This window comes from Manihot esculenta, chromosome 17 (assembly GCF_001659605.2).
Source record: "Manihot esculenta cultivar AM560-2 chromosome 17, M.esculenta_v8, whole genome shotgun sequence".
NCBI lineage: Eukaryota > Viridiplantae > Streptophyta > Magnoliopsida > Malpighiales > Euphorbiaceae > Manihot > Manihot esculenta.
The window spans coordinates 18,895,656-18,908,895 of NC_035177.2; the positions used below are offsets into that span (position 1 = coordinate 18,895,656).

General features: G+C 33.5%; 3 protein-coding genes across 5 annotated transcripts; 2 read left to right on the forward strand and 1 right to left on the reverse strand.

Moving 5' to 3' along the window:
* The first annotated feature begins 592 nt into the window (after window positions 1-592).
* On the forward strand, window positions 593-4,155 carry LOC110604801 (probable prolyl 4-hydroxylase 6). Of its 2 annotated transcripts, none has more exons than XM_021743108.2 (8): window positions 593-968; window positions 1,062-1,130; window positions 1,227-1,284; window positions 1,435-1,539; window positions 2,690-2,747; window positions 2,841-3,016; window positions 3,113-3,173; window positions 3,684-4,155. In XM_021743108.2, the coding sequence occupies exons 1-8, from the start codon at window positions 862-864 to the stop codon at window positions 3,992-3,994; spliced, it is 945 nt and encodes a 314-aa protein (XP_021598800.1). In that variant the 5' UTR covers window positions 593-861; the 3' UTR covers window positions 3,995-4,155. The 2 variants fall into 2 exon arrangements, with proteins under 2 accessions (XP_021598800.1, XP_021598801.1); XM_021743109.2 differs by having other exon boundaries at window positions 594-968; window positions 3,687-4,155.
* Window positions 4,156-4,615: 460 nt separating this feature from the next.
* On the forward strand, window positions 4,616-7,482 carry LOC110605470 (transcription factor MYB35). The gene is made up of 3 exons (XM_021744064.2): window positions 4,616-5,478; window positions 5,586-5,715; window positions 6,425-7,482. Exons 1-3 carry the CDS (start codon window positions 5,274-5,276, stop codon window positions 7,263-7,265), a joined length of 1,176 nt encoding a protein of 391 aa, XP_021599756.1. The 5' UTR covers window positions 4,616-5,273; the 3' UTR covers window positions 7,266-7,482.
* An 819-nt stretch (window positions 7,483-8,301) lies between these two features.
* Window positions 8,302-12,153, reverse strand: LOC110605469. Of its 2 annotated transcripts, none has more exons than XM_021744062.2 (9): window positions 11,887-12,152; window positions 11,714-11,797; window positions 11,206-11,616; window positions 10,863-10,998; window positions 10,328-10,490; window positions 9,936-10,064; window positions 9,643-9,837; window positions 8,812-8,934; window positions 8,302-8,711 (listed from the first exon to the last, which is right to left on the reverse strand). In XM_021744062.2, exons 1-9 carry the CDS (start codon window positions 12,071-12,073, stop codon window positions 8,619-8,621), a joined length of 1,521 nt encoding a protein of 506 aa, XP_021599754.1. In that variant the 5' UTR covers window positions 12,074-12,152; the 3' UTR covers window positions 8,302-8,618. The 2 variants fall into 2 exon arrangements, 1 of the variants encoding a protein (XP_021599754.1); XR_002486402.2 differs by lacking the exon at window positions 8,302-8,711 and adding an exon at window positions 9,059-9,154 and having other exon boundaries at window positions 11,887-12,153.
* Window positions 12,154-13,240: the final 1,087 nt, after the last annotated feature.

A 13,240-nucleotide genomic window follows, 5' to 3' on the forward strand; every position in this document is an offset into this window, starting at 1 on the left:
TTTTTAAAAATCTCAGAGACATTTTAATATATTTTTCAAAATTAAATGATTAATTAATGGGATTTCATATGCTACAGAATACTTAACTGTTAAAATTAATAAAAAAATTAATTAATAGAAAATAATATTTTAATATATTTTTAAAATCGATAGACTAATTAATAATTTTTTTATATTACATGAATTAAATAATAATTTTTATTATAATATTATATACTTCATAAAAATAGTTTAATATTTATTTTTATATGCAATAATTTATAAAATTATTTATATCATATTTAAAAAAATATTTTGTTACTTACTTTTATATAATAAAATATAAATTTATTTTTATGTAAATAATTTTTAGAAAACAAATTTCAAAAAGTAAATAATAAAAATAAAAAAATTATTTTTAATTTTGAAAAATTGAGAACACAAGTCGTATTTGTAAATTTTCCATGATTTAATTTTTTGATATCCTTTCCATTTTTACACTAGTGCTAGTTGATGTTACTGGACCTACCAAATCTGCCCCTAATCCAAATCCTCATTAATTTTATTTCCAAATGTAGTCAAAATCAAATCTTCTTATTATAACATAAACCTCTGAAAATTCCACTCCCACTCCCACCACCTGGTCTCCAAAAAACCACCTTTTAGAGGAAGCTTCCAACGGCGGCCGCTGTTTTTTCTGGTCCATTTTGACGGTTACTAATAGCGACAAAGTGCTATAACCGAAGCCAGTGGTCAGTGGACGCCCCTTTGTTTTGTCATTTTTCCTTTATTTTTTCTTCCCTGCCAAACACCTTCATTCATTCCCCTGCAAACAAACAACTATACTATCATTTTTTTCTTCTTCTTTCTCTATCTGTCTCGATGAAACCTTGTAATTTTCTCGCGCTTTCTCTTTGTTTCCTCCTACTTTTCCCTCGTTTTTCCTTTGCTTTCTTTCATATCCCTGGATGGACCAGTGAAAACAGAATGTAAGTCTCCTCTCTCTTTCACACACACACATATTTATAGTGTATTGGTTTGATGTATTTTTCAATTTTTCATGGCATGAATCGGTTTTAAAGATTGAAGAAAGGTGTTTTTTCTAATGCGTTTCATCCAACTCGAATCACCCAACTCTCTTGGCGCCCCAGGTAACTGCTTGTTGTAAGTATTTATATGTATTTGTAGCTGTAGCTGCCTTGTGCTTAATTTTATTTTATTGTTGTTGTGAAATTTGAACTTCTCAGGGCTTTCATTTACAAAGGGTTTTTATCAAATGAGGAGTGTGATCATCTTATTAATTTGGTTAGTGTAATTCTTTTTAATGTAATTTAATTTGGGATTTTTCTTTAGCTACATTAGAGATTTAAGTGAGTTCAAGATTGAATTTGGAGACAATCTTACGTATATTATTAATATTTTATTCATAATTGTGTTTTGATTTTGGGTGAGTAGGCTAGGGATAAGCTTGAGAAATCAATGGTGGCTGATAATGAATCTGGGGAGAGTATAGAGAGTGAAGTGAGAACAAGTTCGGGCATGTTTCTTTTCAAAGCTCAGGTATTTGATAATTAACCTTCAGCTTGATTGTAATATAGTTACAGTGGAATTGATTGATTTATGTGCGGACAGAGCTTACTTTTCATGCATTATTTGGTAGATTGAGTGTTATTGGGATATTAGAAATCAGGTTGATTGGGAGTTAATGCTGATTTGAAAGGATCGAGTGTTATTCAATTGGGAAAGCTTGATTCAGTTGGTGATAATGAATGCTATATATATATATATATATATATATAGCTTGATTCAGTTGGTGATAATGAATGCTATATATATATATATATATAGCTTGATTCAGTTGGTGATAATGAATGCTATATATATATATATATATATATAGCTTGATTCAGTTAGGTGATAATGAATGCTATATATATATATACATTTTTTTTTATTCTAAGCTCTAAAGTTTTAATTTTGATAATCAACACTAGCATAATGTAATTAGTTAATTACTTTAGGCATGATTTCTTGAATCTGCAAACACATTGCAAAGCTCCAAGGGCATACTTATGCATAATTAATAATTTCTGTACTTTTTGAATCTCCTAGTACAGTGTAGAGGATGTTAGAAGTATAATACAGAGTCCTGGCTTGGGTATATGGTTTTTCTGCTCTTCACGGGCAATTCTGTGAACAAATAACAAGGTGGGCCACACTTCGGCTTATTCAATATTTGGTTTGCTAAAAACTTATTGTGCTCAAACACATTAGCTGGTTTAAGTTTAGTGCAGTAAGAGTTCCCGAACTTCTAAGCCAATGTCAGACAGTTTTGAGAGAACTGTCTGAACTCTGAAGCTGAGGGAGACATTGGTTGGGAAGTTGGCACATATGGAAATTTTCTTAGCTCTGTATCAAGCTTGTTTTTGAAATATCAAGTTAATATAAGTTAACTCGATCCTTTTTTTCTTCACCATAAGGCACCATAAAAACAAATAAATCTACGTTGCCATCTTCCTTGCTGTGTTTATTTCTCTGTGTTAAAGGTGGAAGATTGTTCCTTAAAAAAAAAGGTGGAACATTGACTCGTAAATGGGAATGCATATACATGCAATAAAACTCTTACTTTCTGAAATACTCCTTGATAAATTCTCTGTTTTTGCTCTCAAATTGGAAAGCTTAAATGCTGTTCTTTGTTTCCACTGTGAAGGACAAAATTGTTGCAGATATTGAGGCGAGGATTGCTGCATGGACTTTCCTTCCACAAGGTAATTTATCGTATGCATTTTACCATTTTTATTTTATTAATGCATGTCTTACGAATTCTTGATTCATCTTTCCTGAACTATTTTTCGAATCAGAAAATGGAGAGTCCATGCAAATACTACACTATGAACATGGTCAGAAGTACGAACCTCATTTTGATTATTTTCGTGACAAGGTTAATCAGGAGCTGGGTGGCCATCGGATTGCAACAGTACTGATGTATTTGTCCAATGTTGAAAGGGGTGGGGAAACAGTGTTCCCAAACGCAGGGGTATACAATTTCTAACGACTTTAATTCCTGTGCCTTTGGTTACTTTATCCTTTTGGTTCTGTCCCAAACCAACTGCAGAGTGCATGTCTTCTACAGGCACATATGTCTCAGCCAAAGGATGATAGCTTGTCTGACTGTGCTAAGAATGGCTATGCAGGTATGATTTTCCAGATGTAGTCTAGCCACTCTCTTCAAATTTATCATGTTTTACGTTATATATTCAGACTCATTACAATATTTTATTGGTGGAACTTCAGGAGTGACATGGAGATATCATACTAGTCAGATGTAGGAATTGGCTTTTTTCTGTTGTGTTTTTTTCTTTTGCCTTCCTGTGCTGAAACTTGGTTCTGTATCTTTGTGGTGTCACCTGTTCTTGTCTTGAAGTAACCCTTAGCTATTCTTTTGGAAGTCACTTCAAACAAAATTAAGGAGCTTTTCCTAAAAAGAAAATTGTCCTAAACTTTGCCATCAAATTGCACCTTCTATCTAATATGGAAGCCTGGCAGACAAGTGATATGCATTTGCAAGGCCTTCTGTTGACAACTATATGTGATTCAACTCTCATGCTTTATTTTCTCATTTAGTCATCCAACAGCTATTAGCTTTTGAGTTTTGGCCCCACTTGATAGTGCCTCCTGATGAAGTCTACCACTATATGTGCTAGCAGTGAAACCCAGTAAGGGTGATGCTTTGCTGTTCTTTAGTCTTCATCCAAATGCAACTACTGACACCAAAAGCTTACATGGGAGTTGCCCAGTTATCGAGGGTGAGAAGTGGTCTGCAACCAAATGGATCCATGTCAGGTCCTTCGATAGACCTCTGAAGCGATCGAGAAATGGGGATTGTGTTGATGAAAATGAGAACTGCACTATGTGGGCAAAGGCAGGTGAGTGTAACAAGAACCCCATCTATATGATCGGTTCTGGCACTTCTGATGGCTATTGTAGGAAAAGCTGCAATGCATGCACCTCCTAGTATGTTCTCTTCCTAACTTTCGCATATAGAGTGAGAATTCATACATTATCAACTGTAAATAACAACAGGTTGTGCAGCTACGGCACAATTGTTAGATCTTTGTAAAAACTTTGTTAGCAATCATGGCAATATTAAAGTTAAAAGTGTCCAAATTTAAGTTATATCCACCTTTCCTCTAATTTTATTTAGTTGTATTTTGTTTTTATTTCTTTATTTTTAAATCTATGGGGGCTGTACATTGAGCTTTTTTTAATTCAGAGTGTTGGGAAAAAAAAAATTATTATAACTTATAGGTTGTGAGAAAAATATTTCTCAAATGGGTTATGTGCCATGTTCGAAACTATAAATTTCAAACATATCACATCAATCACTTTAGGCAACACTTTTTATTTTATTTTTTCTTTTAGAATCATATTTTATAATTGCTCTTGTTATCTACAAAATTTTAAAAAGGAAATTAATTTTCAACAATCAATATTAGTAAATAATTAATTTATTTTACCATTTTAATACATTTATTCTTGCAAAAACAATACAATAATAATAATATGCAATTAATTTTATTTTTATATATACTAATAAAAATATAAAAATAATTTCAATGAAATAAATTAACATATTTATTTTTTAGTTCCTGATGAAAAGATCAGGTTTTGGAGAAATTTAAGGTTTTTAAATATATTTAATGGAATGTTAAACTATGTAGACTTGCATAAGATATAAAATAGAGATAACAGTATCTCATATTTAATACTCGTAGTGATATATTCAGCAGTATAAGTGTCAAACATAACATTATAAGAAAAAAAAGCAATGACTTGTCGAACTTAACGCAATTCCTCCTAATTTTATAAATATTATTACCAACCATGAATTCATAATATTATTTTCCTTCCCAACTGAATCTAAAAAAACTCCTGTAAATTACCTCTCTGAAGGTAATAACATACCCAGATGCTGTGAGAGTACTCATTTGCACACAGACAGCAACTATACCAAAAAATAAAATAAAACATATATATTAGCTCAACTAATTAACTCAAAACGAACATGTATAATCCGTTGATGAAGCCGAGCATGTGGAGATGGCATGCACCCAATTGTGATGTATTGTCACGTAGAAATAACGTTTTCTACGCAAACATGAAACAAAATCATGCAATTGCTGTTAATTTAGAGGCAACTGCATGCTTTTCATGCTTCGCTCTCTCTCCCCATCAGTAGTTAAACGTTTGCTTCAATCTTCTCTTTCTCTATCTTTCTTAATTAATTACACTGCATGTACTTGCAACAGCGCTTACAACTTTCCTCACCATTATTACACAACCCATTCTCTTTTTGTTTCTTGCCCATGGGGAGGCCTCCTTGCTGCGACAAGTCCAACGTGAAAAGGGGTCTCTGGACTGCTGAGGAAGATGCCAAGATTCTTGCCTATGTCTCCAGCCATGGCATTGGCAACTGGACTCTGGTTCCCAAGAAAGCTGGTTTTTTGCTTTGTGCTCTTTTGTGTTTTTTTCTTATTTTTTTTGGTTTGAAATTTTTAGGGTTTGATTTGTATGAGTGGTGTTGTGGTTGTGTATTTTGAGTGCAGGGCTGAATAGATGTGGGAAGAGCTGTAGGCTTAGATGGACTAATTACTTGAGGCCTGATCTTAAGCATGATGACTTCACACCTCAAGAGGAACAACTCATTATTAATCTTCATAAAGCTGTAGGTAGCAGGTTGGTTTCTTCCGGTTCCTGTCGTTTTTGTCTCCTTCCATTTCTTTTTTTTTTTTTCATATTTTTTTTAGCAACCTTCTATTCAAATCAAAATAACTAATTCAACCAAATTAATTTGAATATTAAGTTTAATTTTAAATTTTTATTTTATTTTATTTTATTTTATTTTTAAAAAAAATTAATTATTTTGATCTGACCAATTTTAATAAAAAATTTTAATAAAATTAAACTCAACATTCTATTCGAATTTTATACTTTTCAATTCGATTACTTTAATTTTAGTTAAAATTTAATTTTATATTATATATAAAAAATATAATATAATTAATTAATCAATTTAATTTAATTTTATCAAATATTTTTTATTAAAATTCACCACTTACATTAATCACCGATTACAAAGTTAAAAATGTTTAATTAATAGGTATTCTTATGAATTATTCTTTAAAAATGCTCCCAAATATTTTTTTAGTAAATTATTATTAGATCTTGCAGTTTATCAAAATTAACTACTTAATCCCTATTTATTAACTGAGCTATGGTTCATCTGCAGAAGTTGTAGAAGAACTTGTCTTAAAAATTCCCCTCAAATAGTAACAAACCCAACTACCAACTGCACACATACAACTATCTTAACGACTCCATTTGGTGTTTTTTCTGTTACTAATGCACAAATTTTATGACTCCTCGTTAACTGTTTGTGTCGCAGGTGGTCTTTAATTGCAAGGCAGCTTCCAGGAAGAACAGACAACGATGTGAAGAACTATTGGAACACTAAGCTTAAGAAAAAGCTTTCCAAGATGGGAATTGATCCTATAACTCACAAATCCTTTTCTCAGATTCTTTCTGAATATGGTAACATTAGAGGTATATCAAACAACAATGGCAACCATGTTGCTTCTTTCAATAAAAACTTCAACTCCACTCTCGTGTCCAAACCAGAACAGCCATCTTCGTCTGTCTTAACTGGACCTTCTAGTTCTAATGTAATCCTGAAGCCTCCCATAGAACAAGTCCATGAAAACTCGTTCATTAATAACAGCCATTCCTGGGAATTTCTGCCTCAGTTTCAAGTCACCAACCATGACATTTTGAAACCATATTTGTTTAATGAGGTTAGCTCTTCTTCGTCATCTTCATGTTCCAGTACCGCCACGCAGTTAAACTCACCGCAATCGTATACCTGTCAAGAATCTCAGCCACCATTAACACCCTCTTCTTCTTGTTTCTGGAGTGAGTTTCTCGTCAATGATCCTGTAATATCTGCAGACTTTCATCATCTTCAGCAGCAGCAGCAGCACCAAGACTCTCATGGGGTGTTATCATCGACATCGATTTCGACACAGAATAATATATTCCATGGCAAGTTCACTAGTGGGAATGGTGATTTTGGACCGTACGATCATGGAGTAATGAATGGAAATCAAACAAACAGCTATGCAGATGCATCTTCATCTTCTGCAAGTTCATTTGTGGATGGTATCTTGGATAAGGACAGAGAAATGGGATCACAGTTTCCTCAACTTTTAGATCCTTCTTTTGATTACTAAGAGTTTTGACCATAGAAACATATGAGAATTAATGGATGATCAATTAGTTTTGACTTGCAGACATGAATGATTATGAATGAGGTAAGAAAAGTTCTAATGACATTGATCTTTTTAGCCATATATATATTGATTAGGGTGGTTGTGAAAATCATGGAGGAATTGCATGGATTTAAAAGTTTGCACTTTGCATCTAACAAAAAGGCATTAGTAACATCATAAAACAACACTAAGACCATGAAAACAGGAAAATTGAAAAAAAAAAAATATACTAGATCTTCTGAAGCCTCCAAAAGTCTAGCTGTACATAATCTATCTGCATCAGATCCATCATTTGCTTTTGAGAATTCCTTCACTCGAGAGTTCATAACAAAATTTCGACTCCCGAACAGAACCGTATTGATACTTGACAAGACAGGATAAGTAAATCAAAGAGAGAACCCAGCAAGTAGAAAAAAGTATGAATGGAAAAACTGAGTTCTATGGGTTCAAAGCATCCACAAATGATCTGCTTAAAATAATCTATGGCATTCAAAGCTTTTTGACCTTTTCCATTTGCCCCTATTGAGTTCAGTTTCCTTGGGATTATTTGGAAGCATTATAATGCCAGACACTCGTGAGATTCTATTAACATACTACATTTATACATAAATTCTTCACAACCAATAATCAATGAATTATTTTCCTCCTTTTGTCTTCTTGTTCATGATAACTCAGTAGCAATATTCATCTTTAAAAGGATGATTAGCCACTAAAATCACTCGAAGTAATATGTAAGTTCAAAAAGGAAATCTTCAAAAGTCACATGAAAGAAAATTTTCACATGGATTATTTGAGGAAAATTGTGCAGTAGACAAGAACTTCCTTGGCTTTTTGCTGACTGATCATATTTACTGCAGAAACACAAAATTGCATCTATTCTGCAATTTTTATTCAATTAGTTGGAAAGAACTAAGCAGATGGAATTCCACACGAACCCCAAACGAGGCTGGTGTATTCTAAAAAGAAACAACATGCAAGCCAAGAACAAACAGAAAATGGATAATTAAATAATCTGCATCAAATTATATTGGAAAATGATGAAAAAAGTACTCTATTGGAGCACAAGAGAAAACATGAATTGGAATGACAGAAACATTTCTCGCCTTTCACTTCCTTTTCTCTTGAACACACATATACACTCAAGTTAAAATCTATATACAAAATAATGGCAACAGTCAAATACAAAATTAGCCGCCAGAAGCTTTGGCTTTCAACTGGCAAAGACCCCAAAAGAATTCGGGTCTCATATAGGTTTTGCTGATAAAAAGAAAACCTTACAGTATAAAAGCACGTGTTGAGGTTACAAAGGCCTTATCAACACCCTAATTGTTGGTACTTAGTGTAGTCAATTCCATTCAAACGAATGCAACATAATATATGCTCGGGCAAGTCCTCTGCCTTGCATCCCTGTTTAAAAATTTTAGAATAATATCAGATGTGCATTGTATTAAATTGAAAACAACTACGAAGCGTTGCTTGTAATCTTCGGTAGAAAGAATATATTTACCTGAATTGTTAGGCCAAAATCCAGGATGCAAAACTTCAATCTGTCATGGAATGCTTCAAAACCTTTTCTAGAAATGTAGCTAAATCTATGCATATCCAAATCAATCTCAAAGTAGTTTTCTCCCTGTGAGAATACAAAGATAAAACACTAGTAAGAATTATCTCAGTTTATATTACTGTGTATTTAATACAAAAGCCATATAAAGTATTTCATTGCTATAAAATTCACTATAACTCTGAAAACACACCAGATACAACTAAAGAGCAAGAGAGTTCTTCTTGCCAAGTGATAACAATATTCATTTTCGAAGATTTCTTCTAGTAGAGTGATGTGACGAAGTTTGCTGCAGTTGCATTAACGGGATAACTTAATTAGTTGGTGACATTAACAAATATTTCCACTTTTGCTAGGTTTCATCATATGTAGACTCCTTGATATCAATTTGACACATTACGCATAACTTAGTAGTAAATTTAAACTACATTGAATTATCTGCAATGAGCCTCGTAAATAAGGAAAGAATAGAGAAACAAACTGATATTTGAGAAATGTACTTAATTCATGTGACCACTAAATATGTGATACATACCCACTCTATTGATCTTATCCCAATACAACGCGTGGTTTGGTACTTTTTCATTCTTCATAACTATATATCTGATAAGTAAAATGTAGTGAAAGGCACATGCAATGGATGTTCCAAAAGATCGTATGCTTCTGAATAAGATATCCTAATGCTAACATATATTCTTTTGAGTCTAAGGCTAATTTGAGAAAACTAGTAATACTAAAATGATCAGAATAATCGTTCTAAATACATCTAAAGTTTACCAAATAGAATTCATGTTGAGGACGTGATAGAACAGGTTTTTCATTGTAAGCATTCAGAAGCTTCTTTTCAGCAGAACTTAATTGAAGATCCTCTGCATTTGCCAATCGGCCCAAGATTTTTAATCTTTCCCTAAACGGTGCAATTGTATCAACTGGGAAACCTCTTACTCTCTCCACTTCATCATTAATTAACCTCTGTATAGGAAAGAAACATGGTTCAGAACCAAATTAATAATCTGTTAAAAATAAATGAACACTCTGCAAAAACAAAGGTTGAGATGCATTCAACTTACGCTTATATTTTCTTGGAAATGAGAGGGAAGCTCTTTCGAGTAATTTTCAGACACTTTAAAATACATAACCAAGTTCATTCCTTCTCCATCATTTTCACTTTGAAAAATTGTTGCAGGATACAAGGGTATCTGCAAGGAAATAAGTTGCGCCATTACTGAAAATACATAAAATGCTCAACATTACAGAAATGGCATGATTATTCCTGACGGGCAGATAACTTTTTAGGCTCATTGAACAAGAATCGCAATCATTTACAGAATCTTTGAAGTAGCAATGGACATAATGTAATGCACTAAAGCAGGAAATTTTTACTGCCATAATTTTTTTATATCAATTATTGATGGGAAGTACGAGTAGTGAAATTATGCAGGGAAAAGAAAGATATCAGCACCTGAATATTTACAACTAGAATAGAAGGGACTTCATCAGCTGCACTGATAGTAGGAAGTTCCACATATCTAGCAATATGATGAATTTTCCTTTGAGAGAGGAAGATGTCAGCACCAAACGGATAAAATGCAGCATAGTTTGGAGCACGCTCTTTCTTCTTATCCCTATCAAAAAATAAAAAGGAAAGGAATACTAAATGCAGAATCACAATAAACGTAGTAGAAGTTAACAACTACAAAAAATTGCAAATGCAGTGAAACTATGGAATATAAGAAAGAGACGCGATGAAACTATGGAATATAAGAAAGAGAGGCTGCATTTTGAGATATTTAGAATGCAACTACTTACAACTGTGAATTGAATTTTATCTGAAGTGGACATAATATAACTTTATTAATCAAGTGAGATTATTTACAAATTATGATAAAAAGTAGTAATTTAAGATAGAGAGAAGTGCGATAAAAGAGAGATGAAAATGCGACCAATTATCTCCACAACTTTTGTGGATTTAAACCCTGAAAACCAATTGTTCTCACCTCAAATAGTTCTGTCCCCTTACTTTGAAAGAACTTGGCTCAATAGGTGACCAACAATTAGGCATCTTCTTGTCTATAGGGCAGCAAGGAATTGAGGAACCAGCCACTGGTCTTTGCAGAAGTGCCTTGGGTGAAACTAAAAGAAACAGAAAGAAAAAAAATGCCCATGAGATGTAGCTCACTGACTTTCAATCAACTAAGGTTCTAAGGGATTATTACATCAAAGTATCGGGACAATGCAGATAAAAGTTCTATTATCAAAAACTCAAATTGTAAGTAAACTATGATGTTTGACAAACAAATGAAAAATGCAGATAATGAGGAAACCAAAAGCAACACTTACATAGAGTTGGAGTTGCATGTCCTTCTCTCCATTTAAAGGAAAGTTTCAGAGAAGGTTTTCTTCTGGAGGTTGGTGTTCCTGGACCTGGACTTAGTGATTTTTTCTTGTCAATCGAAGGGACTGTGGAGGAAGCAAGACAAGGTAAGCAAGCATTTGGAATAAGCCCACAATGATTTGCCTCCTGCATTACTTCCCCTCCGACACTAGTACCACAATTAGAAACTCCTGTAATACCCTTTACATCCCCATTGGGTTTGGTGTGAGAATCCCTGTCTTTTGATTGAACATTCTCTGCATTTCCCTCAATGACAGTCCCTGGTGTTGTGTTCTCGAAATTTTCCTTTGGATTAAAAAAATCTCTAGGCGATGAAACGCTCAATACACTCTCCGATCCAATTACAGAGAACCCATCTGTCATCAATCAAAAGCATTTTCATCCTCAGAATCCCATAAAAGTAAGCTAAAAAGAAAGAGCTTCTGAAGCAATTGTAGATATTAAATCACAAACCATCATGAACACTGTAGAACTCATCTTCCCATTCAGATTCAACAACTGAAATAGCATCAGAGAAGGCAGCAGCATCAGTGCTTCCTGTTGAAGATTTAAAAAACCCAAATGAAAAAAAATGATATTGAAAAGGATCAAAGCAACGAATGCGAGTTTGATCTCAAAAAACCAACCTTGCAAAGTAGGATTAGTATAAGAACGATCTGTTTGCGCAGTAAAATCAGCCTTTTCAATATTACGAGACGAAACACGTCTTTTGATCACTCTTCTTCTCTTTATTCTGGGCTTCCCATTGTTCTTCTTCTTGTTCCTCGACGATAAACCAACACAATCCTTTGGCCTCGAAGCACACGCTCCCATTTTCGCTCTCTCTCTCTCTCTCTCTCTCTCTCTCTCGGTGAAAGACTGAAACTTCTGGTTCTCGGCTTAGAATCATAGCGAATGCACTCGCGCACGCATAACACACGCGGGGTGGGCCAAAAGCCCAGTCGGGGCCTTTGAAAAGTCAATCAACAATAATAAACGACAACAACTTTACCACGGTACGACAACATTGAAGTGGGGTTCACATCTGGGCCCACGCGCTGTATTGAATTGATGAGTGATGTGACAAATGTTTATGGTGCGACGCGGGGGGGAAAGCGCGTGGGAAAAAAGGAAGTTATTAGATACACGTATGTGATAAACGTAGGAGAGTTAGGTTGGATACTTGGTGTCAGGAGGAGTACGTGGGGCAGGATTGAGTGCTTTGTTGGAAGCACGTGTGTGTTTGGTATGTGCACGAACTTCTACGCAAAGAAGGACTCGGTAGTTGTTATTGGCAAGACTGTGAACAGTTCTCAATGTTTAATCTGCTTTGTTTTTATTCAAATCATTCCGTGTCCCAAAAATTCTCCATCCGCTAATTTGGAGTCGTACAGATCAATTTCATTAAAAAATATAAAAATATTTCTTTTCAAATTCTAAGGATATCGCATATCTGGAATTTAATTTTGAGAATAATATTTTAATATATTTAACATTTATATTTCTATCACACCGATATATCTACATATATCTTATTTTCTATATAATATTGATATTGCCAGTCGATTTCTTTCATGTGATGGATTACTTATTAAATCTATAAGGTAAGAGAAGGTAACAGAGAATGAGGTCGTTGAATTAGATAGAAACGAAATTAATTAAAAAGAAAAATATACTTTAATGTGATAAAATGATAGCTTTATATAGGTTTTAGATATGGTTACTTCCTATTTTAGAGGATTTTGTATAAAATAGAATTAAAAATTTCAAAAAATAGGATTTTAATCTTTTAACTGATTTTTTTTTATTTTTTGAATGAGTTTTTCGATTGTTCATCCATATCATCATGAATGAGTCATTATGGATAAATCTTATAATTAATTCATTTATGACTAGGAGAGTCTTTCAATTAATTTCTCCATGGCCGAGTGGATGAGGCATTATACATCGTCTTATAATTGACTCTTTCATCACAAGGCGAGTCTTTCAATTGATTCATCC